Source organism: Gossypium arboreum, chromosome 12 (genome assembly GCF_025698485.1).
Source record: "Gossypium arboreum isolate Shixiya-1 chromosome 12, ASM2569848v2, whole genome shotgun sequence".
Classification (NCBI taxonomy): domain Eukaryota; kingdom Viridiplantae; phylum Streptophyta; class Magnoliopsida; order Malvales; family Malvaceae; genus Gossypium; species Gossypium arboreum.
This window is the reverse complement of record NC_069081.1, coordinates 41296118-41318938: the sequence shown is the minus strand read 5'-3', so window position 1 is coordinate 41318938 and position 22821 is coordinate 41296118. Positions and strand designations below refer to the sequence as shown.

The 22821-nt window shown below is 38.3% G+C and overlaps 1 protein-coding gene across 1 annotated transcript in view; it reads right to left on the bottom strand.

The window, feature by feature from the left end:
- Nucleotides 1-9886, bottom strand: part of LOC108468450 (uncharacterized) — a 31722-nt gene extending 21836 nt beyond the window's left edge. The window contains 4 exon segments of the mRNA XM_053022899.1: nucleotides 4607-5546; nucleotides 5548-6778; nucleotides 7036-8903; nucleotides 9036-9886. Coding sequence (XP_052878859.1) covers nucleotides 4607-5546; nucleotides 5548-6778; nucleotides 7036-8903; nucleotides 9036-9886 — 4890 coding nt within the window.
- Between the last annotated feature and the right edge of the window lie 12935 nt (nucleotides 9887-22821).

Here is a 22821-nt window from a genome sequence, read left to right as displayed (position 1 = left end):
TTTAAAATATCAAAGGGAAAAAGAAATAATATGGAAACCACATTAAATTGAAAAGGACTAAATTTAAAACAAATATGAAGTTATGGGGCTGATTTAAAATTAATAGAGGAGAAAGGATTAATTTGAAAACGCTGCGATTGCAAGAGGACCGAAGGGAAATTTTCTCGGGCCCTTAAAACGACGTCATTGGGGGAGGATTCAATCACAAAACGTGATGAATTTTGAGGCTAATTTGAAAGAAATGAAAAGCTAATTGCAAAACGTGTGAAAAGCGGAAGGACTTCACAAGCAATTAGACCATGCTTGTAAAAAACACACGGATCCTCGATTAGTCGGGTCGGGTCGCTCGGGTCTGGCGTGAAACGGCGTCGTTTTGGCGCTGGGAGTTGAGGCCCAAAACGGCGTGCATCGGGGTGTATAAAACCAAATTTTTCGAGAAATTTCATTTGGTCCGAGAGTGAGGGAAAAAGAGAGAGAGGGGAGGGGCGATTTCCCCCTGGGCGGCCATTACCCGATCGCCGAATCGCTGCAAATATTGTCAGCCCACCGTGCACTGGGCGGAGTTTCAAAAGGTAATTTTTTTATATTTTTACTGTTTTTAATATATATGCATACATACATGTAAACAAAGAAGAAAAAAGTAAAGAAAAGAAAAGAAAAAAGAAAACCGATTCAAACTTAGAGGATTTTAGAAAACCTTTTGATTTCTGGTTATGATCTCCTCCTTGAGTTTCGTTTTCTGCTCTTGATATATTGATGATATCTGTTCTTTGCTTTGTATTTTCTTTTCAAATCTAATATTGTTTCTTATTTATCAAAAATGCCGATCCCTACAATGGTTTTGGATTCAGCCTCTTATAGGCATTTTTACAACTTGCTTCTTTGTTGTCTGCTCTTTTCCTTTATTGATGCAGTAAACGGTGGTGGAGCAGAGGCCACTTGCAAAGGCGGTGGTGGAGCAGAGGGAGCACATGTCATGGCTAGGGTTTCTTTCTTTGGTTTTGGTGTTTTAGGTTACTTGTTGGGCTTAGTGGGTTAGTAGATGGGTTTCTGCTAGGGATTTAGTGGTTTTAGTGTAGTGGGTATTTAGTGGGCTTGGGTTTGGGTCCAAAATTGGGCTTGTACAGCTGCCCCTCTTTTCTTGTTGTCGTGTAACGAGAACAGAGCAAAGACTTAAGAAAGACCAATTTTGCCCGGTTTCACTATGTCTGGACTTGTTTAGCGCTCCTTTTCTCCAGGTAGGTTTATTCCAATCTTGTTACTTCGCTTCGCTTTACTGCTTTACTGCAGCTTCAAGAAGGTAAGGTTTGTTTTGATCTGCTCCGCTGCAACTCTATGGAGCTAAGACATGTGACTTCAATCTACTCCATTGAAACTTCAAGGAGATCTGCTATGGCTTTGATCAATTCCACTGCTGTTTCAGAAAAAAGATATTTAATTTTTAGCCTGTTACCCTACTGCTTAAGGGATTAAGGCTTGTCATCTTTGATCTGTTTCCCTACTGCTTAGGGTTTTAGATCTGTATACTCAACCTGTTACCCTACTGCTTGGGGGTTTAAGGTTCTTCGTCTTCGATCTGCTCCACTACTGCTTAGGGAGATAAGATCTACAATTTAACCTGTTACCCTACTGCTTAGGGGTTTAAGGTTTTTCGTCTTCGATCTACTCCACTACTACTTAGGGAGATAAGATCTGCAATTTGGTCTGTTTCCCTACTGCTTAGGGGTTTAAGACCCTATGAACATCAGCTTGTTACCCTTCTGCTTAGGGGGTTAAAGCTTGATGGTTTGAATCTGCTTCACTGCATTCGAGGAGGCAAGATCTGTAATTTTCAACCTATTACCCTACTACCTAAGGGGTTAAGGTCTGTAAATCTGGCTTGTTACCCTATTGCTTAGGGGGTTAAAATCTGTAAATCTTTAGCCTATTACCCTACTGCTTAGGGGGTTAAAGCTTGTAAATTTGGCTTGTTACCCTACTGCTTAGGGGGTTAAAGCCCATCATCTTTGATCTGTTTCCCTACTGCTTAGGGGGTTAAGATATTCATCTTCGATCTGTTTCCCTACTGCTTAGGGAGATAGGATCTGCAATTCGGTTTGTTACCCTACCGATTAGGGGTTTAAGACCCTTCGTCTTCGATCTGTTTCCCTACTGCTTAGGGGGTTAAGATCTGTAAATCTTCAACTTTGTTACCCTCTTACCGCTTGGGGTTAAAGCTTGTAAATTTGGCTTGTTACCCTCTCGCTTAGGGGTTAAAGCCCATCATCTTTGATCTATTTCCCTCTTGCTTAGGGGTTAAGATCTTCATCTTCGATCTGCTTCCCTACCGCTTAGGAGATAAGATTTGCAATTGGGTCTCATTCTACCGATTAGGGGTTTAAGACCCTTCGTCTTCGATCTGCTTCCCTCTTGCTTAGGGGTTAAGATTTGTAAATCTTCACTGTTACCCTACCGCTTAGGGGTTAAGGCTTATGAATTCATCGATTCTAGGACATGACCAGAGAATCGGTTCCTCAGATTTATGCTTATGTCAAAGAATTAGGATGTTATGATCAAAATGAATCAAATTTTCCTAATTAGATGCACTTATGAATGATCTATGAATGTATGAGTGCAGCATGTTGTGAGCATGAATCCTGCTTAGGTTGCCATTGCTCTTTGTTCATCAAGGTTCCTTTATCGAAATGGTATCCTGCCTTCTTGTCCACTCAAATTTTGAATAGAAAACCAAAGAGGTAGTCCCAATTTAAACTCTTTCTTCTCGATGCTTCCAATCTTTGAGTTTGGTTAGTTCTAAATAATAGTCCTGTTTGGTCCTCGTACTATTTAGAAACTTGAGTAATGTGCGTAACTCTTTTTGAAAAATGGTTTTAGTCCATTAATCATCATTTCAATGCAAAATGCTTGAAAGAGATTATAACAACGACAAAAACTGAAATTTATCAGAAACAACATTTGAAGGGAATATATTAATCGCAGTCAACAAACATTGCTGGAATACAAAACGAATAAAAGGGAATAGGTGCCCTAGATACCGTAGCGTGAGTTTCTCTGTACTGACTTCTTGAGGGCTCCTTTTTGCCCAATATGTGTTTAGGGGATCTAGGGTACTCTTGCAGATGCCCCAAGATGTAACATCTCTCCTCCTTGTTAGTTTAGGCACCATAAGACCATCGCATGCCCCGCCTTTGATCAAAATTTGAATCGCCCTTTACGGGTTTTCAATTTAAAATCCCTTTGGTCTCAAGATGCTCTTTGCGAGTTTTCACCCTGGCCTCTCCCCTTTTTTTTTTTTTTTAGGCGAAGTATTTCTTAACCAAATCCGAATTCACGGGATTGGATAAGGTCTTGCCATCCATTTCACCAATACCAATGCTCCTTGAAAAGGCCTTCTTCACCACATAAGGCCCTTCCCAATTCGCATCCATTTTCCTCTCAAGTCTTTTTGTATGGGCGGGATCTTTTTCAAGACTAAGACTCCTCGTGGAACTTCTCGACGAACCTTTTGTCGTAAGCTCACATCATTCGCTTTTGGTACATCCGACCATGGCGAATAGCCCGTAACCTCTTTTCTTCAATCAAATTCAACTGATCGTATCGGATGGATCCATTCTCGCTTCATCCAACTTTACCTCGACAAGACTCTAAGGAAGGGATCTCAACCTCGATAGGTAAACCGCCTCCATTCCATAGACTAATGAGAAAGGCGTTGCCCAGTAGAAGTTCGATAGACGCTCGATAAGCATAGAGGGCAAATGGTAGCTTCTCATGCCAATCTTTATAAGTTTCGTCATCTTTCCTACAATCTTCTTGATGTTCTTATTGGTCGCTTGACCGCACTTCATCTTCTGAGCGTACGGTGACGAGTTGTGGTGTCGATCTTGAACCGACCAGACATCCGCTATCGTCTTGTTATTTAAATTCAATGCGTTGTCGATATGATCCTTTCTGGCATTCCATATCGACAGATGATTTCCTTTTTTAGGAACTTGCTAACTGCTGATTTAGTGACATTGGCGTATGAAGAGGCCTCCACCCATTTGGTGAAATAATCGATGACCACAAAGATGAAGCGATGCCCATTTGAAGCTTTTGGCAAAATTGGCCCAATCACATCCATGCCCCACATCGAGAAAGGCCATGGCAAGGTCAAGACATGCAGAGGTGAGGGAGGCACATTAATCTTGTCTCCATAGATTTGGCACTTATGACATCTTTTGGCGTAGTTAATGCAGTCTCCTTCCATGGTGGACCAATAATAACCGAACTTCATAATTTGTCTGGCCATTGTAAAACCATTAGCGTGTGTCCCGCAGATGCCCTCGTGGACTTCTTCCAAGATTTTCTTAGCCTCAATGGTGTCTACACATCTTAATAGTACCTGATCCTTCCTTCTTTTGTATAGGATCTCCCCATCTAAGACATAATCACTGGCCAATCTTCTTAACGTTCTCTTGTCGTTCTTAGTAGCTTGGTCAGGGTACTCACAATTCTTCACATATCGTAGGATATCGTGGTACCAAGGGTGATCATCATTTTCCTCTTCTTCTTCAAGGTTGTAACAATGAGCCGGGGCCTCGTAAATGCTCATTTGGATCGGTTTCACATCTTCTGGTTGGTTCACCCTAATCATAGAAGCCAAAGTTGCTAAGGCGTCGGCCATCTGATTTTCTTCTCGTGGAAGGTAGTAGAAGACAATATCATCAAACTCTTTAATTAACTCAAGGATCAGCCTTCGGTAATTGATCAATTTGGGGTCTCTTGTCTCCCATTCACCTTTGAGTTGATAAATCACTAGGGCAGAATCTTCGTATACTTCTAACACCTTAATTTTACGTTCCATGGCCGCGCGAATTCCCATGATGCATGCTTCGTACTCTGCCATATTGTTTGTGCAGTCAAAATCCAATCTACTAGTGAATGGATAATGATCTCTGTTCGGGGATATCAGGACTGCCCCGATTCTGTTACCCACGGCATTTGATGCTCCGTCAAAGTTTAGCTTCCAAGGGTGACCTTCTTGAGGGTCTTCTTCAGTGGTTGCTACGCACATTAGATCTTCGTTTGGGAAATCAAAGTTCAGAGGCTCATAGTCCTCTAGGGCTCTGCTGGCTAGGAAATCTTCTATCTCGCTCCCTTTTATTGCCTTCTGGTTCACATAGACTATATCGAACTCAGAAAGTAGAATCTGCCATCGGGCTATTCTCCCATTCAAGGCAGTCGACTCTATCAAGTATTTCAGGGGATCCATTTTAGAGATCAGCCAAGTCGTATGGTACAACATGTATTGTCTCAGTCTTCGGGTTGTCCAAATCAAAGCACAACATAACTTTTCGATGAACGAGTATCTCGTCTCACACTCAGTAAACTTTTTACTGAGGTAATATATCGCTCTTTCTTTCCTTCCTGATTCATCGTGTTGGCCAAGCACGCATCCCATAGAATTTTCAAACACCGTCAAATACAGTATCAATGGCTTATTTGGATTAGGTGGTGTCAACACTGGGGCATTAGACAAATATTGCTTAACCTTGTCGAAAGTCTTCGCATTCCTCGTCCCAACTACCGTGGTTGTGTTTCTTAAGGAGACGGAATATGGGGTCACATTTCTCGGTTAGTTGTGAAATAAACCGAGCGATGTAATTTAGTCTTCCTAGGAATCCTCGAACTTCCTTCTGAGTACGTGGTGGAGGTAACTCTTGTATGGCCTTGACTTTGTCTGGGTCGATCTCAATCCCTTTTCCACTGACCACGAATCCTAGCAGTTTTCCTGACCTGGCTCTGAAGGTACATTTTGCGGGATTGAGTTTCAACTGGAATTTTCTCAACCTCAAAAATAATTTTCTTAAGACTTGCACATGCTCTTCTTCAGTCCGAGATTTGGCGATCATGTCGTCGACATAAACTTCAATTTCTTTATGCATCATATCATGAAATAGGGTAACCATGGCTCTCTGATATGTTGCTCCCTCATTTTTCAATCCAAACGGCATTACTTTATAGCAAAAGGTTCCCCACATGGTCACAAATGTGGTTTTATTCATGTCTTCAGGATGCATCTTGATCTGATTGTACCCCGAGAAACCATCCATGAAGGAGAAGAGTGAGTAACCTGCCGTGTTATCCACCAAGGTGTCAATATGAGGCAACGGGAAATTATCCTTCGGGCTGGCTTTGTTTAAGTCTCTGTAGTCTACACACATCCGTACCTTTCCATCTTTTTTAGGGACGGGGACGATGTTTGCTACCCATTCCGAGTACTTGACTACTTGTAAGAAACCAGCATCAAATTGCTTCTTGACCTCCTCTTTTATTTTCAACAGAACATCGGGCCGCATCCTTCGAAGCTTTTGCTGAACTGGCTTGCATTCTTCTTTGATGGGGAGCCTGTGTACCATAATGTCAGTACTTAGCCCAGGCATATCCTGATATGGCCATGCAAAGACATCTTTGAACTCTTGGAGTAACTCAATAAGGTGCCGCTTTGTCTCTGTGGTGATGCAAGCTCCGATCTTTATTTCTCTCCTTTCTAGTTCATCTTCCAAGTTCACGATTTCTACTGACTCCTTGTGTGGTAAAATCTGGTTCTCATCTTGTTCTACCATTCTTAACAAATCGGGGGATAAGTTACAATCACTGTCATCTCCAAAATCCTCAGATCCCTCTAGACACATATCGCGCTCAAAAGGAGACTCCGAATTAATAGCAAGGTCACTCACATCGTTGATATCTGGAGACCTGTTTTGGGCAGAAAGGAAGATGCAAAGAACAAAAGAATCTAAGAACAATGGCATGTACGGTATGATTATGAATGAAAGAATAAAAGAATATTTGCACTGAATAAGACGAAAGGATGCATTTTATTGAAATAACGATTTCAAACATAGGCCTATTTCACAAAAAGACACTTATTACTCCTAGGCCTAGGGTAATAAGTGTGTTTTGGGCATTACTCTGTTTTAGTTTTAAAGACTACAGGAATCTCTTCCGCAGTCCAATTATTCAAAACACTTTCTGGCTCATAAGGGCGAATGCCCGCCCCATTCTCTTCTCCAGTTCCTCCTTCGAACGTGGCATTAATGCTTAAGCTTTCCCGCATTTCTTTAGTGGACTCTTGGCCTGCCAATCTTCCTTCGGCATAAATAGTTCCTCCCGACACAAACGTTCTGGATATATGGGGAAAGTTCATTGGCTTCCATTTAACCTCTTCCTCGTTCAAACGCGCTCTTCTCCTTTCTTGTTTCTTCTCTTGCTCCTCTTTCTTTTGTCTTGCATCTGGCTTGAATCCTAAGCTAAAGCGGTCCCGTTTGTCCGTGAGCATAGGTACTTTGACCCTTCCTTGTAGGCTTCTTCCAAGTCCTTTCCCTGGCAAGGCTCCCTTCCCAACCATCAGTTGTAGTCCCATTCTTGTGGTTTTGGAAAGTCTAGGTGTTGGGACTTTATTTCCTTCGACAAGAAAGGTCGCATTTACGAATTCCAACGATCGAAAAGAACATTCTATGGCTTCATCATCTGTCCTCACATATGGTGCATTGCTGGTAACAGATGCAATGATGTCTTCCTCCGCATTTATAGTCACCAATCGACCTTCCGTTATAAGTTTGAGCTTCTGATGTAATGATGACGGCACTGCCCCTGCCGAGTGGATCCATGGTCTTCTCAATAGGAAATTTTAAGAGGGTTTGATGTCCATTACTAAGAAATCTACCTCATACGTGCTAGGACCGATTTGAAGGGGTAATTCAATCCTCCCCATTACTTTCCTTTCAGTACCGTCAAATGCCCTTACTACATTTTGGCATGTCTTCATATGGGAACTATCCACAGGTAACCTATTCAGTGTGGATAGGGGTAAGACGTTTAGTGTTGATCCATTATCGATCAATACCCCCGGTAATGTGTATCCCTTGCAACGCGTGGTAATGTGCAGGGCCTTTGTAGACCCCATACCTCCTAGTGGTATTTTGTTGTCGTTAAAGAAAATAAAATTGTAGGCGCTGATATTGTTGACCAGGCGGTCCAGTTTGTTGATAGAGATGTCATACGCGACGTATGTCTCGTTCAGCACTTTCATTAACGCGCTCCGATGCATTTCTGAGCTCAAAAGTAAAGCTAGCACCGAAATGCGAGCCGGTTGCTTATGTAGCCGTTCCACGACGCTGTACTCACTGTGTTTTAAAAATTTTAAGAATTCCTTGGCTTCATTCTCGGTTACAGACTCATTGACTGGCGATTCGAACCCGACTGTCTTTTCTTTCCTTTGCTCAACTGTTGGGATTCTTTCTTCGGCAATTTTGGTTCCTGTACTCTCGGGAACATAATGTCTCCCACAGCGTGTAAAAAAACCTACATCTTGGTTTTGTTGTGAAGCACTGGCCGGGCTCTTCTTTCCTGGGATCGTCACATTGCAGCTGTAATTCCATGGTACCCTCTTGCTATCTTTATAAGGGAAAGCAACGGGCTTCTGGATCACGACTTTGGGTGTGACTTGTGTCCCGTCTTCATTAGTTCTTAAGCGTGATATGATAACTAATGGGTGGTTGATTTTACAAGCGTTTCTCGTCGACCCTTCCTTTGAAGCACACACGTCTGTTCTTTCTGGGCTCCTAGCATACTCGAAGAATTCCAGCTCCTTATTATCCATTAACCCTTGTACTAGAGCCCTGAATTCGCGGCATTTCTGAATCTCATGGTCCTCTTGATTATGGAACTCGCAATAACTTTTTGCTCCTTGGTGTCTGTCCCCTGAATTCTGTGTTGCCAACCCTTTTTCCACCATTTTCTTCCATACTTCTTTTAGTGGAGTATTCACTTCTGCAACATTCATCTTAATTTCCTTCCTTGAACTCTCGATTATGACATTTATACCCTTATCCCCATGATTAGGTAACGGGTTTTTTGCACTAGGTGTATCATCGAATTTCACGATGCCCATGTTGATGAGTCTTTCAACCAGCTTCTTGAAAGTGGTGCAGTTTTCTATTGAGTGCCCTGTGGCTCCTGCATGGTATTCGCATTGGGCGTTTGCGCCGTACCACTTGGGGAATGGGGGTTGCATTGGCTTTAGATAGAAGGGCGACACTACATGGGCATCGAATAAGCTCTGGTAGAATTCCTTGTAGGACATCGGGATAGGAGTAAACTGGACTCTTTCCATGTTAGGCCTTGGGTTGAAGTCCCGTCTTGCGGAGCCCTGATGGCTGGTAGTCACCACCTTTGGTTGGCTCATAGTGACTGGCTTATTGTACATACTCGTGTTGTTCACATCGTTCTCTTTCCTTCTCGGGGCTGATTTCTTGGCACTTTCCCCTGCTTCAATCCTTCCACATCTTATCGCGTTCTCTATCATTTCTCCAGACATTACTATGTCTGAGAAGCTTTTAGTAGCGCTCCCTAGCATGTGGTTAATGAATGGAGCCTTCAGCGTATTGATAAAGAGCATGGTCGTTTCTTTCTCCAGAAGAGGTGGTTAAACTTGTGTTGCTACCTCTCTCCATCTTTGGGCGTATTGCCTGAAACTCTCATTTTGTTTCTTCTCCATGTTCTGTAACGTGACTCTATCAGGAGCCATGTCTGTCACGTGACTGTATTGCTTCATGAAAGCCTGTGCTAAATCCCTCCATGAACTGATCTGGTTACGACTCAGTTGGTTGTACCATCTAGAAGCGGCCCCAACCAGACTTTCCTGGAAACAGTGGATCAATAGTTGGTCATTATTGACATAGCCTGCCATTCGTCTGCAGAACATAGTGATGTGAGCCTCGGGACAGCTAGTCCCGTTGTATTTCTCAAATTCTGGGGTTTTGAACTTGGGAGGGAGTACCAGGTCTGGAACCAAACTTAATTCCTTAGCGTTGATTCCATCACGATAGTCGGTGTTTTCCATTTCTTTAAATTTTTCTTTCAACCATCTACATCTTTCTTCAAGCTCTCTCGGGAATTCTACCCTTGTCTTTTCTGCTTCTATTACTTCATCGAGATTGAGGACCACAGGGTTGGTCGGATTGTCCCCAGGATTAGAGCCCGAACCAGTCTGATAATTCATCTGTGCCGAGACACCGGCTTGAAATGGTTGAGGCCTGATTGTGACTGATGGCCTTCTTGGGTACACATCAGGTTGTGTCTGAACGTCTGCTGGGACAAACCTCGGAGGGTAGACGGGATCTTCGTTGTCATCTTCATTATTGATTATGGGGCTTTTCCCTTTTTCTAATCCACTAGCCAATAGACGCATTAATTGATCCATCATACTTCTTTGGGACTCCAACATCTGGTCCCTTACATCTTGCTGGATTTTGGCCAGCTGTTCTTGCATACGTGTTTGTAGTTGATCCTGCATCTCTTTTTGCATTTGTTCCAATCTCTCTAACCTTTGATCCATTGCTTTTGTTTTCCCTCTTGTACCGTAACGATGTTCCAGGGTAACTGCCATGATTTTTAGGGTTTCTTGTGAGTTTTTAGTGCGTATGATGCAATGCTGATGCATGAATGCAATGAATGCGATGAATGCAAAAAGGCATTGATTCCAATTTGATTTCATTAGAGTAACTTTTCTAGAAAACAAGTTTCTTTACATAAAATAGATTACATATAAGGCTTGGCCCTGATACTTAAGGCCTTGACCTATCTAAGAAGCCAAGCTAGCTTTTGGCCTCGGTCCGACTCTGACTCGTATTTTAAACTCAGCACATCGGCTTGTACTGCTAACGTTTGCAAGTGGTCAGCCACTTCTCGTACTTGAGTCAAAGCCTCGCCCATGATGTAGTCCCTGCTCCTGACTTGGTCTTGGGATTGATGAAGTTGCTCCTTCCATCGCTCGTTATTTACCTCGAGGAGTTCTATCTGAAGTTCACGATTTTGCAGCGCTGTTTTGAGTTCTTCTATATTCTTTTTAATTCTTGATTACATTCGAATAGCTTTCAACTCGATTGCAGAGTTACGCGAGCGATACTGGTACAATAACCTCTCTAACTCTGATATCCGGATCTTTAACCCTTCTTTCTCATTCTGACTTTCTACAAAACTTCTTTTCAAAGCACCTTCTCGAGCTTGAGCATCGCGAAATTTTTCCTCCCACTGGTTGGCTTTGCTTTGTTCTTCTTTAACTTCATGTCTCCATTGTTCGGATGTTTTTCCTAACCCAGAGGTTCTCATTGATCTGCGCAGCTTCTTATAGTCCGTTTTCAAACTGTCTAAGACCTCTTGACCTTGTTTTCCCTTTTACGAGTCTTTCACTTCTAGTTTACGGGCATCGACGTCTTACCCTAACGCATCTTTTCTTCTTCCAAATGCTCGATCCTTTTTCTAGCTCAGGACTCTTTCTCTCAAATCTTGCTTGATGATTTCCAGCTCAGATGGGATTACTTTCAAGTGCTCTTCTATCGACTGAGGATTCCCTTGATCTGATGTAGGGATGTTGTCGTTAATCCTCTGATTCCACCATCGGTCGTACTCAGGAGTAGTCATAGGATTGGCAGCAAACTTCTTCATTTTACGAGTCTGGTTCCAGGCATTTGATATCTCGCGAACTTTCTTTTTGTAATTATTCCCTGTGAACGTGAACTCGCACTGGGCTAACCCGTATGTTGGTGGTGTAAACTGTCTGGATCTGTATTGTCGCAATGCAAGCAGGGGAGCATATCCGACGGCTCCCCATACTCCTAACAAGGGAACCCAATCAAAATCTCCGCATCGATATAATATTTCATCAGGGACCATCCACGGGGCTCTCCATTCAACATCTTCTTCTTGCAGATTTTGGAGAACCGTCATCCAATTTTCTTCTGTTACACCATCTCGCTTCGGTATAGCCACTAACTCTTTCAGCGGAGAGTAATTTTCAGAGAAGATACGATATGAGACCTTTTCCACTTTCCAAAAATGGTTGTGGAACCAGGATAGCAAGAGCTGTGCATATCCAATAAATCTCCCTTCACCTGCTCTTTTACAAGCATTTAATGATCTGAAAGTTTCCGCCAAGATTGCGGGTACATGTGTGGTTCCTTTACCAAGCCTATCAAAAAGGTCAACAACAGCCTCGTCTACATGCCCCAAAGCCTTGGGGAAGATGACCAGTCCATAGATGCTCAAGGCAAAGACATCTACCCTTTTCTTCACGTCGGGTGCGCTAAGATTAGATCCTCGGGTTCCTCCATGGGATGCATTTACAATCTCCTTTTGTTTGATCCGGTCGTCACCCATTGTTCGCTCATCCTGTGATGTTCATCAGTTTTTGAAAATCTTTGGGGCGTTGGCGGTCCGGTATAAATTCGTCTATCTCAATCTTTGGGCAGCGAGCAAGGTCGTGTATTCTTCTATAGTAGGTACCAAATCTACCTTCCCAAAAGTGAAGCAACCGTAGCGAAATTCCAATATTGGGCAAGGGCTCAAACAGTGCTCGTCTACCTTGACATCAAGCGGATAAGGTAAATCACCGTAATGACAATAGAATAACTGTTGACCTCGTCGTCCCACTAGTTCCATATTTCTTTCAACTCTTGGAGATTATTCGGGTTACGCTGATCCGAGTGAAATTCCATAGCTCGACACATACCCTTGGTAAGATGTCACCTTTCTCTTGTTGTGTTGTCTCATTTATATCCGGACAAACGCGTTGTCTTCTACTTTATCAAAAAACCCTTTTCCATGATAAGCTATCTATTTAGGAACCGAACACGAATCAACACATTTTATGATGAAAATGCCATGCAAATACAATGAAAGCAAAACAAAGCAAGTCGATGGTTTATGCACGTTCAAAGCAAACGAAGAATAATAAATATAGCACTTGCTCGGGTAACCACTAGGGTTTGAGTGGCTCTACCTAGGGTGGGTTCTTAAGGCTCGCTACATGGGGTTTGATTCTAGAATAAGGGTACTGAACCAGCAGATTCCTCGATCTTCACCCATTATAGGCTCATCTGATCGAGTTCGGTTCGAGGGAATACATTTCCCTATGGCTGCACGGAGATGAAAATCTCATGAAGACATAGGTGCGGATGTATCCCAAAGCAATCCACTATCCCGCACGGAGGTGAAAACCTCACGAAGGAATAGTTTCGCGCTCCCACTTAAGAGGGTGTGACCACAACGGTCATGCAATGCAATATGCAACACTATTTAAAGAATCGGACCAACGTAGCAGGTATTATTTAGACCACAAAAATAGCTGATGAAGTGCAATGAAAGGATCGTATTTCAAAACCAAATTTTTAATTTTCGATAAAAAGACAAGAGTTAATCAACTTGTGGCTTGACTCTCTCATTCGTGTCCCCAGCGAAGTCGCCAAGCTGTCGTAACCATTTTTTTTTTGTGGAAAACGGGAATCGACTTGGATTTTGAAAATAAAAACGAAAAAACGGGAGTCGCCACCGATCCTTTTTGACAAGGTGTGATCGGGTCACCTCATAACAGTGGTTTTTTTTTTTAATAAATAGCTTGATTTATTTAAACAACAATTTTGGTCTACGCAAATCAAGAGAACAGGTTCGGGAGTCGATTACGCACGAGGAAGGATTAGCACCCTCGGTACGCCCAAAATTGGTACCTAGTTGATTAATTAGTGTCTTAGTGTCGAAAAAAAAACCTTGAAAGAATTTTAAAATACGATCCTTCTTTATAAAAAGCTCCAGTGTTGAAGACTTTCTCGTCTCAAAATATGAAATGTCACACCCAGTAAGTTAGGACACGACATCTTGAATTTTCGAGAGCGAGCTTGCCTTTTATAAAATCTGTGTATTTTATTAGAAGGGTGTTCAATTATTTAGAGTAAACGAGAGAAATCGAAACCCAGTAAGTTAGGGCACGTTTTCTCGAATTCTCAAACACCGAATATTGCCTTTATCCCAAACAAATTCTTATTTCGAGATGACAAAAATGTCATACCCGGTAAGTTAGGGCACAACACTTCACATCTTGAGAATAAGCATTTTCAAAACTCGTATAGTGATTTAAAAGAATATATTCATTATTTAGGTTAAATGAGAAAAGTCGAAACCCAGTAAGTTAGGGCACGATTATCTCGAATTGCCTAATATAGGATATTACTTTTATGAAAGAATTGTTTGAATATATTGAGTGACAAAATATAACGTGATTTATAAAGGCAAATTTTGGGTATTAATAATAATGTATAATAATGAGTGTGACGATAACAAAAATAATAATGTGAGCAATTATATAAAATGAAATGATAGCAAGCCTAGTAATGTGTAAATATAAACAAATGCATGAAGAAAATAAAACCATCGAATACATGAAATAATAAAGATGCATAAAACATGACAAAAGAAAAATGGCGATGATGACGAAAATAATAATAATAGCAATAGTATAAAATGATAATAGTAGACATGGTATTAAAATATGTATAATAATAGAAACAAAAATATATATGATATATTAAAAATATACGGGATATATATGAAATGAGCACATAATAGTTATAAAATATACATAATAGAATGTACGAACGATATGATATTTACAAGATATATACATAATATATATGATATGCATTAATGTACTGTGCATAATATGAAGTATGATATACAAATATATATTAAAAGTATGTATATATGACACAAATGTATTAACAAAACAATAAGGTCAAAAACTAATAATAATAATATATTCACGTATATATATATATATGTGTATATATATTGAAGATGTAAATAAACATATATTGATATTAATAGTAGATATGATGGAGGTAAAAGTAGATATAAAAAGTATATATAATGTGGTATTAATATATGTATAATATGGTATTTAAGTGTATATACATAAAACATACATTAGGAATAATAATATATATGTGAAAAGACAACAATAAGAATGTATATATAAAATGCATGCAGTATTTAAAAAATGCCTAAATAATAGTAATATATGCTGATAATAATAATACAAAATGGTAAATAAAATAATGAATAATATTTAAAATATCAAAGGGGAAAAAGAAATAATATGGAAACCACATTAAACTGAAAAATGACTAAATTTAAAACAAATATGAAGTTATGGGGCTGATTTAAAAATTAATAGAGGAGAAAGGGATTAATTTGAAAACGCGCGCGATTGCAGAGGACCAGAAGGGAAATTTTCTCGGGACCTTAAAACGACGTCGCTGGGAGGATTCAATCACAAAACGTGATGAATTTTGAGGCTAATTTGAAAGAAATGAAAAGCTAATTGCAAAACGTGTGAAAAGCGGAAGGACTTCGCAAGCAATTAGACCATGCTTGTAAAAAACACGCGGATCCTCGATCAGTCGGGTCGGGTCGCTCGGTGCAGCGTGAAACAAATGTCGTTTGGCACTTGGGAGTTGAGGCCCAAAACGGCGTGCATTACGGGTGTATAAAAACAAAATTTTTCTGAGAAATTTCATTTGGTCTGAGAGTGAGGGAAAAAAGAGAGAGAGAGGGGAAGTGGGGCGATTTAGGCCCAGGGCGATCCTGGCCACCCATTGCTCACGGACTGATGTGCCATTGATTCATTGACCACCGTGCACGATGGCGGAGTTCAAAAGGTAATTTTTTTATATTTTTTTACTGTTTTTAATATATATGCATACATACATGTAAACAAAGAAGAAAAAAAGTAAAGAAAAAGAAAAGAAAAAAAAGAAAACCGATTCGAAACTTAGAGGATTTTAGAAAACCTTTTGATTTCTGGTTATGATCTCCTCCTTAAGTTTCGTTTTCTGCTCTTGATATATTGATGATATCTATTCTTTGCTTTGTATTTTCTTTTCAAATCTAATATTGTTTCTTATTTATCAAAAATGCCGATCCCTACAATGGTTTTGGATTCAGCCTCTTATAGGCATTTTTTACAACTTGCTTCTTTGTTGTCTGTCTCTTTTTCCTTTATTGATGCAGGTAAACGGTGGTGGAGCAGAGGCCACTTCCAAGCGTCGGTGGTGGAGCAGAGGGAGCACATGTCTTTGGGCTAGGGTTTCTTTCTTTGGTTTTGGTGTTTTTAGGTTACTGTTGGGCTTAGTGGGTTAGTAGATGGGTTTTGGGCTAGGGATTTAGTGGTTTTTAGTGTAGTGGGTATTTAGTGGGCTTGGGTTTGGGTCCAAAATTGGGCTTGTACAACCATTTTTTTATCTTATAGCATAAATTACTATTCATATGGTCAAATATACTTCTTTTACATTGAAAATTCATGCGCAAATTATCATATCAATATGAACCATTTTAAAACACAAATGTTAAGTCATATCACCTAATTCGCAAGCTAAGTAACATGTCTAACCATCATATATTCAAACAACTTATGAACCATTTCTAAGCATAATTACCAAGTCAAAACATACCTAAATTTATATGCTAGCATAGTAACAAAATTACTAATACACAACCAATTCATTTGGTCACCTATTCAACTGTCAAAATTAACCCTTTTAGTCATACCAATTCCACATTCAATTTTAAATTAAATTTACTATTTAATAACTGAATACAAATGTCAACTCGTCACTTTAAATATCAAACCACAAACAAACATGTCATTTGCATACGTATCTAATTTATCTATCATTAGTCGAATATGCATGCACATCATTTACCAATTCCAAGAAAATTTTACAAGACAAAGTATATATCAAATTTTATGTCAATAATGAACCACACCAAATAACCAAAATCACAATATAGCAAAGTCATCACATAGCTTAACAAAACATGTACCACATTTCACATAATAATCCATTTTCAATCTTCATTGTCGAATACATCCATTCATGATATCATGCATATCTCACACATATCTTATATCATTAAAATACACATTACCTTTGAACATGATCAAGCTAAAACCAATCATTAGGCATATTACTCAATCATATATATTTCCAACTATAATTTCACCTATATGCCATAACCAAATATTCTTTAAAACCAAATCACATAATAACACCTTAACTAAACATAACAACCAAGTTCACATACATTTTTATCTATGCATGAACCATAGCCGAATCAACCAAACGCACATCCAAAATCACCAACCATTTTCAATGTGTATAACACATATAAACTTGACTAAAGTTTCATATACTCACATAACATATTAGCCATTTTCGCATGGCTTAATATATACATAACTTCAAACTTAACCAAATATAATCTAGCCTATACATGCCATAGGTTCAAGTTCAAACTTATAAAGTACCAAAAATAGTTGACAGTGTGATAGACTTTGCTAACGATCCCCGAGCTCGTAACTAGTCTCCAAAATCTATAAAACAGAGGCAAACATAGACACACACAGTAAGCTATTATAGCTTAGTAAGTCATAAGCAAATAAATAACTCAATGACAATATCAACTCAACTTAACCAAACTAATTTGTGCTATCATGATCACATTTATTTTCAAGCTCACAATTTCATATATAACATATACTTCCATATACAAATTTTACCTTGGCCGAATATACATGTATCTACTATCAAAGTAACATTAAATTTCAAAACCATAGTACCATTATATAACCAAATATACATAACTCATATACATATATTCATGAATCATTTCATGAATATTCACATTTTATATTCATAAGGCGAATATAATCATTCTTATATGTTTACACATAGATCACCATTATGATTTCACTATACATAACCTTTGGCCGAATGAACTTTTCATATACACATATAATTTTTCATTTACATCATACACATATCAAGTAACCAACGTACCTTATTTCAAATAAGTAATAAGCTATTACATACCTGATCACTTTAGCTCATTTTACACATTCAATCACAACTTATCATTGCTCGTTGAACCATTCGGAATTGAATAAGATACTTGGATAATCACACATATATCGTACAATGCCAACGTCTCAGACATGGTCTTACATGCTATCACATATCGATGCCACTATCACAGATAGGGTCTTACACGAATTAAATACGATGTCGATGTCCCAAACATGGTCTTACATGTAATCACATATCGATGCCAACATCCCAGACGTGGTCTTACACAAGAACACATATTGTGTAACACCCCTAACCCGTATCCATCGCTGGATTAGGGTCATGAGGTATTACCAAACTGTACATAGCTTAAGAGATCCTAGCATTACTATTCATGTTTAAGGTTGTAACGCCCCGTACCCGAGACTGTTGCCGGAGTCGAACACGAGGTGTTAACGGACTTAATTCATTTACTTACACAGTTCATTTTAAAATTTCCAGACAAGCTGGCTAACTGCATCACAGTTACTTTAAAAATCATATCTCGAGTTCCAAAATTCGAAAACCGATTCCGTAAATTTTTCCTGAAACTAGACTCATATGTCCATCTAAAATTTTTTTTCTAGAATTCTTGGTCCAGCCAATTAGTACAGTTTATTAGTTAAAGTCTCCCCTGTTTCAGGGTTCAACTACTCTGACCTTCATGCATTACGACTTAGATATCTCCCTGTACAGAGCTTCAATACTTATGCTGTTTGTTTCTAATGAAACTAGACTCAAAATGGAATCTATACATATAAAGTATGACTTCTAATTGTCTCTGGTTAATTTATGGTAAATTTTCAAAATCAGAACAGGGGATCCAGAAAATGCTCCGGCCCTGTTTCACGAAAACTTAAACATCTCATAAAATACGTCTCATATGGTCGTTTCGTTTCTTTCATGTGAAAATAAACTCATTAAGATTCGATTACATAATTTATTCACTATTTAATTCCATTCCTACTATTTTTAGTGATTTTTGCAACTTACATCACTGCTGCTGTCAGCATCTATTTTAAGGTAAATTTTACCTATTTCATAATTTTCCGTGAATCGAATAGCAAATTGACATACATTATTATTAAGGGTAATCTCGATTAGCCATGACGTACGTAGCGCCAATAGGACCATGATTGGCCATTCCAATGGCTAGTCATTACCAAACATTTCCACACCACTTAATAACCATATCACAAGACAATAATGTTATACTTCAAAATATACGAGCCATTTTCGCATGGCTATACGAATACACATTACCAAAGGGTACTTAATTAACAACAAGGGTCATCCCTATACATGCCATTTTCAAAATTGAACTAAAAGAGTACCAAAAAGTGGCTTAGATAGTGTGGATGACTTCGACTTTGACACTCCCGAGTCCGATAGCTGACGAACAAAATCTATAAAACAGAGAATCAAAGTAACAGAGTAAGCATTTTAATGCTTAGTAAGTTCAAGTAATGAAATTATTTACGACTAAAGTATAGCGTTCATATGACTAAATGAATAGTTGCATATACGCATATTCCCAAAATCATACTTACTTGACACCTCAACCAGTATATTCATACACCGGGGATCAAACCTAACTAAAGGCCGAAAGTTGTTAATCAATAGAGCGCTTACTATCTAAAAAGGAATTAACTTTTCCGATGCATATACGAAACATACCTTATCGTTTGGATTTTATGAGCGTATTAATTGAAATTATTACAGCAAGATCGCTCATTTCCAAACCCAAGTACCTTCGGGATTTAGCCGGATATAGCAACTCGCACAAATGCCTTCGGGTCTTAGCCCGGATATAGTCAATAGCACAAAAGCCTTCGGGACTTAGCCCGGATATAGTCACTAGCACAAATGCCTTCGGGACTTAGCCCGGATATAGTCAATAGCACAAATGCCTTCGGGACTTAGCCCGGATATAGTCAATAGCACAAATGCCTTCGGGACTTAGCCCGGATATCATTCGAATAATCATGCACATATATCAATAAATCATGACACATCCATATTTCATTTTCATTACTAAAGCTCAAACACAAGACACTTATCAAACCTTACCAATTTCGGCTCAATAGCCACATACAAAGAGCATGATTTTGATTGGCTTTATAACATGATCTCTATACACATTCGGCTACCCGTCATAGGTATAAACTAATCACCTCAATATATCATTCAAGTAGAATCATTATATCACCGTTTATTTGTTATGCTTATATGTCATGACTTAATCAAATCATAAACTAAGTTTCATTACTTGAAGACTTACCTCGGACGTTGTCGAACGACTTCAACGGCTATTCAATTACTTTTTCCTTTCCCCTATCCAACGTTGATCCTCTAAGCTCTTGAGCTAAATCAAACAATCTACCTCCCAATCAAACACGATCATACGGCATTCATATACATTTTAGAACCAATTTATTTGAATCAATTACCACTTAAGTCTATCACCTTCTCGCTTTCAAATTTGTGCACTTGGTAAATCACATTAAACTACTACAAATATAACTTTAATACATATTTATTTTCGAATGTCTCAATATCATCTTAATTAATTTCTACTTACACATCAAAATTTCCAATACAAAGTATTTGGCACCTAAACCGGATTAGTAAACTCCCATAGACCATGAACGAATGCCATTTAAACACAAGTCAACAAGATCTCATGATTTCAAATCAAACTCTTAACAAGAATGCACAATGCCGAACCTTTAGATGATTAAACATCTAATTTAGACAATTTTAGAACAACTAAACGGCACTTGTTCACAACATTAAACAACTACATGTTCGGCTAGAACATGGTACTTAACTACATCGATTTTAAGCATAATAATTACTCAAACCTAATCAAATTCACATTCGGTCTTGGTACCTAATAAGGTAGCTGATTCCTTTCCCTTAGCACCTAATGCTCTCATATGATTATTTGTATAGTTCAAACACTCATCTACCCTTGTTCATCTAAATTTAACAAGAAACAAAAACCTTATTTCTCCATAGCTACAATGGCCGAAAGTTCTAGACATCTCAATACCGAAATTTCTAACATGGGTTGTCTAAAGAATTTGGTAGGGAGTTCAAATTTATCTAACATTTCAAGTAACTTAACACATCCATATAGCTAACATCCTAGTAGTATCAAGGCATCAACTAAAATTTTTAAGCCTCTTAGCCGAATCCTAACTCTCCAACAACCCCAATTCCATCCATGAGATAGATAGAATTAGGCTAATCATCCAAAGGATGTATAGACCTCCAAAAGCAACATTGAACATACCTTTAATCTAAAGAACCACCTTGGCCAAACTTCCCCTCTTCTTCTTCCTCTAGTTACGGCAATGGAGGAGCAACCTAGCTAACTCTTTTTTTTTTTTTTTTTCTTCTCCTACTAACCACTATTATTTTATTATCCATGCTCTTTATTTTATTATTTTTAACACAAATGTTAACATAACATATTTATAATATGTTTTAACCCATAGCATGGCCAGCCACCATCTAGACTTTTGGCTAATTTGACATGCAAGTACAAGTATTTTCTAACATGCTTTAATATGCCACTATAACATTTGCCTAGCACATTTCTAAATTTCCTCACATAAGTCCTATTTAATAATTTCACATACTAATGACAAAATTGGAGCATGAAACTTTCACACATGCCTATTTCACATACAATAAACACAAAACTTAATGGTTAATTATTTTTACGACCCAGTTTTGTGGTCCCGAAACCACTTTCCGACTAGGGTCAAATTAGGGCTGTCACAAAGGTAATACAAACTCGATTATACGAATCGTACGTACATTTCCTTTATAGCCTTTAATTGATTTTATTTTATCAAATTTTAATACACAGCAAATTTCATACGCATACCTTAAAACATTCAAAAACAAATATCAAATACATGCTATTATAACTATTTAACTTAATAAATTTCAAACATATTATTTAAATAACTTTACACGTGTGCATGGTAAAAGCCAAACATACTATTACACGCCAATTCAAGTCCAAACATATATTCAACCTCAATATTATTACTATATGGCTGAACCCAACTTTAAAGCAATATATATATTGCATATTTTAGCATACCACTACGAACCATTAAATAAACATAGAATACGACCCATAGTACACCCCACTAGCATGCAAATTATTATACACCATTAATAATCACATAACCAAGTACACATGCTCATACCATTAGTGGAAACACTTATTTTACTTGTGACTATCCAATGATAGATATTTATTTAGTATTTCTTTTTACTATTCAAATGATCATGATTTCAATCATCAAATATATTTACACAGGAATCATACTAATCCATCACATAAAATATGCCATAAAAGCACTTCTAAAATAATTTAGTAACATAGCCGAATGCACAACATACTTAACATTACTTTTTCACCGAATCGTATAACATCATCACAAACATATATACTTCATCTTAAGATTATTAACTTAGACTATTCATGATACAAATTATATATTTCTAATATGCTAATGTTTAATCACAACTAAAGTAAAACATATCAGTTTGTCCAACTTACCATAATGAATATTCACAAACTGTAAACATATACCAAACACACCATATATATGTGACTTGCATTTTACTTATCTAATATATTACATATCATAACTCAATAAGCATCTGTTATTTATATATGCAAATGTCAAATCATCAATCAAATATATTCATTATCTAAATTCAACATTTAGCCAAATATACTCGTTAACCTACTTTATCCAATATTATTAAATACAAGACACAATCGAATCATTACATTACGACTTAACCTTTAAATACCAAACCACAAACAAGTCTATCACAGGCGTATGAATGAATTTCATCTATCACAAACCGAATATAAAAGCTACTCCCAACCGATTGGCAAGGCAAACCACACATCCTAAATAAGTTAATAATAAACGACGACCAAAACACATTCATCACTTATATATTAATTTTAACTTGCACATATATATATATATACATAACCTATGATCAAAGTTACTTAAACTTT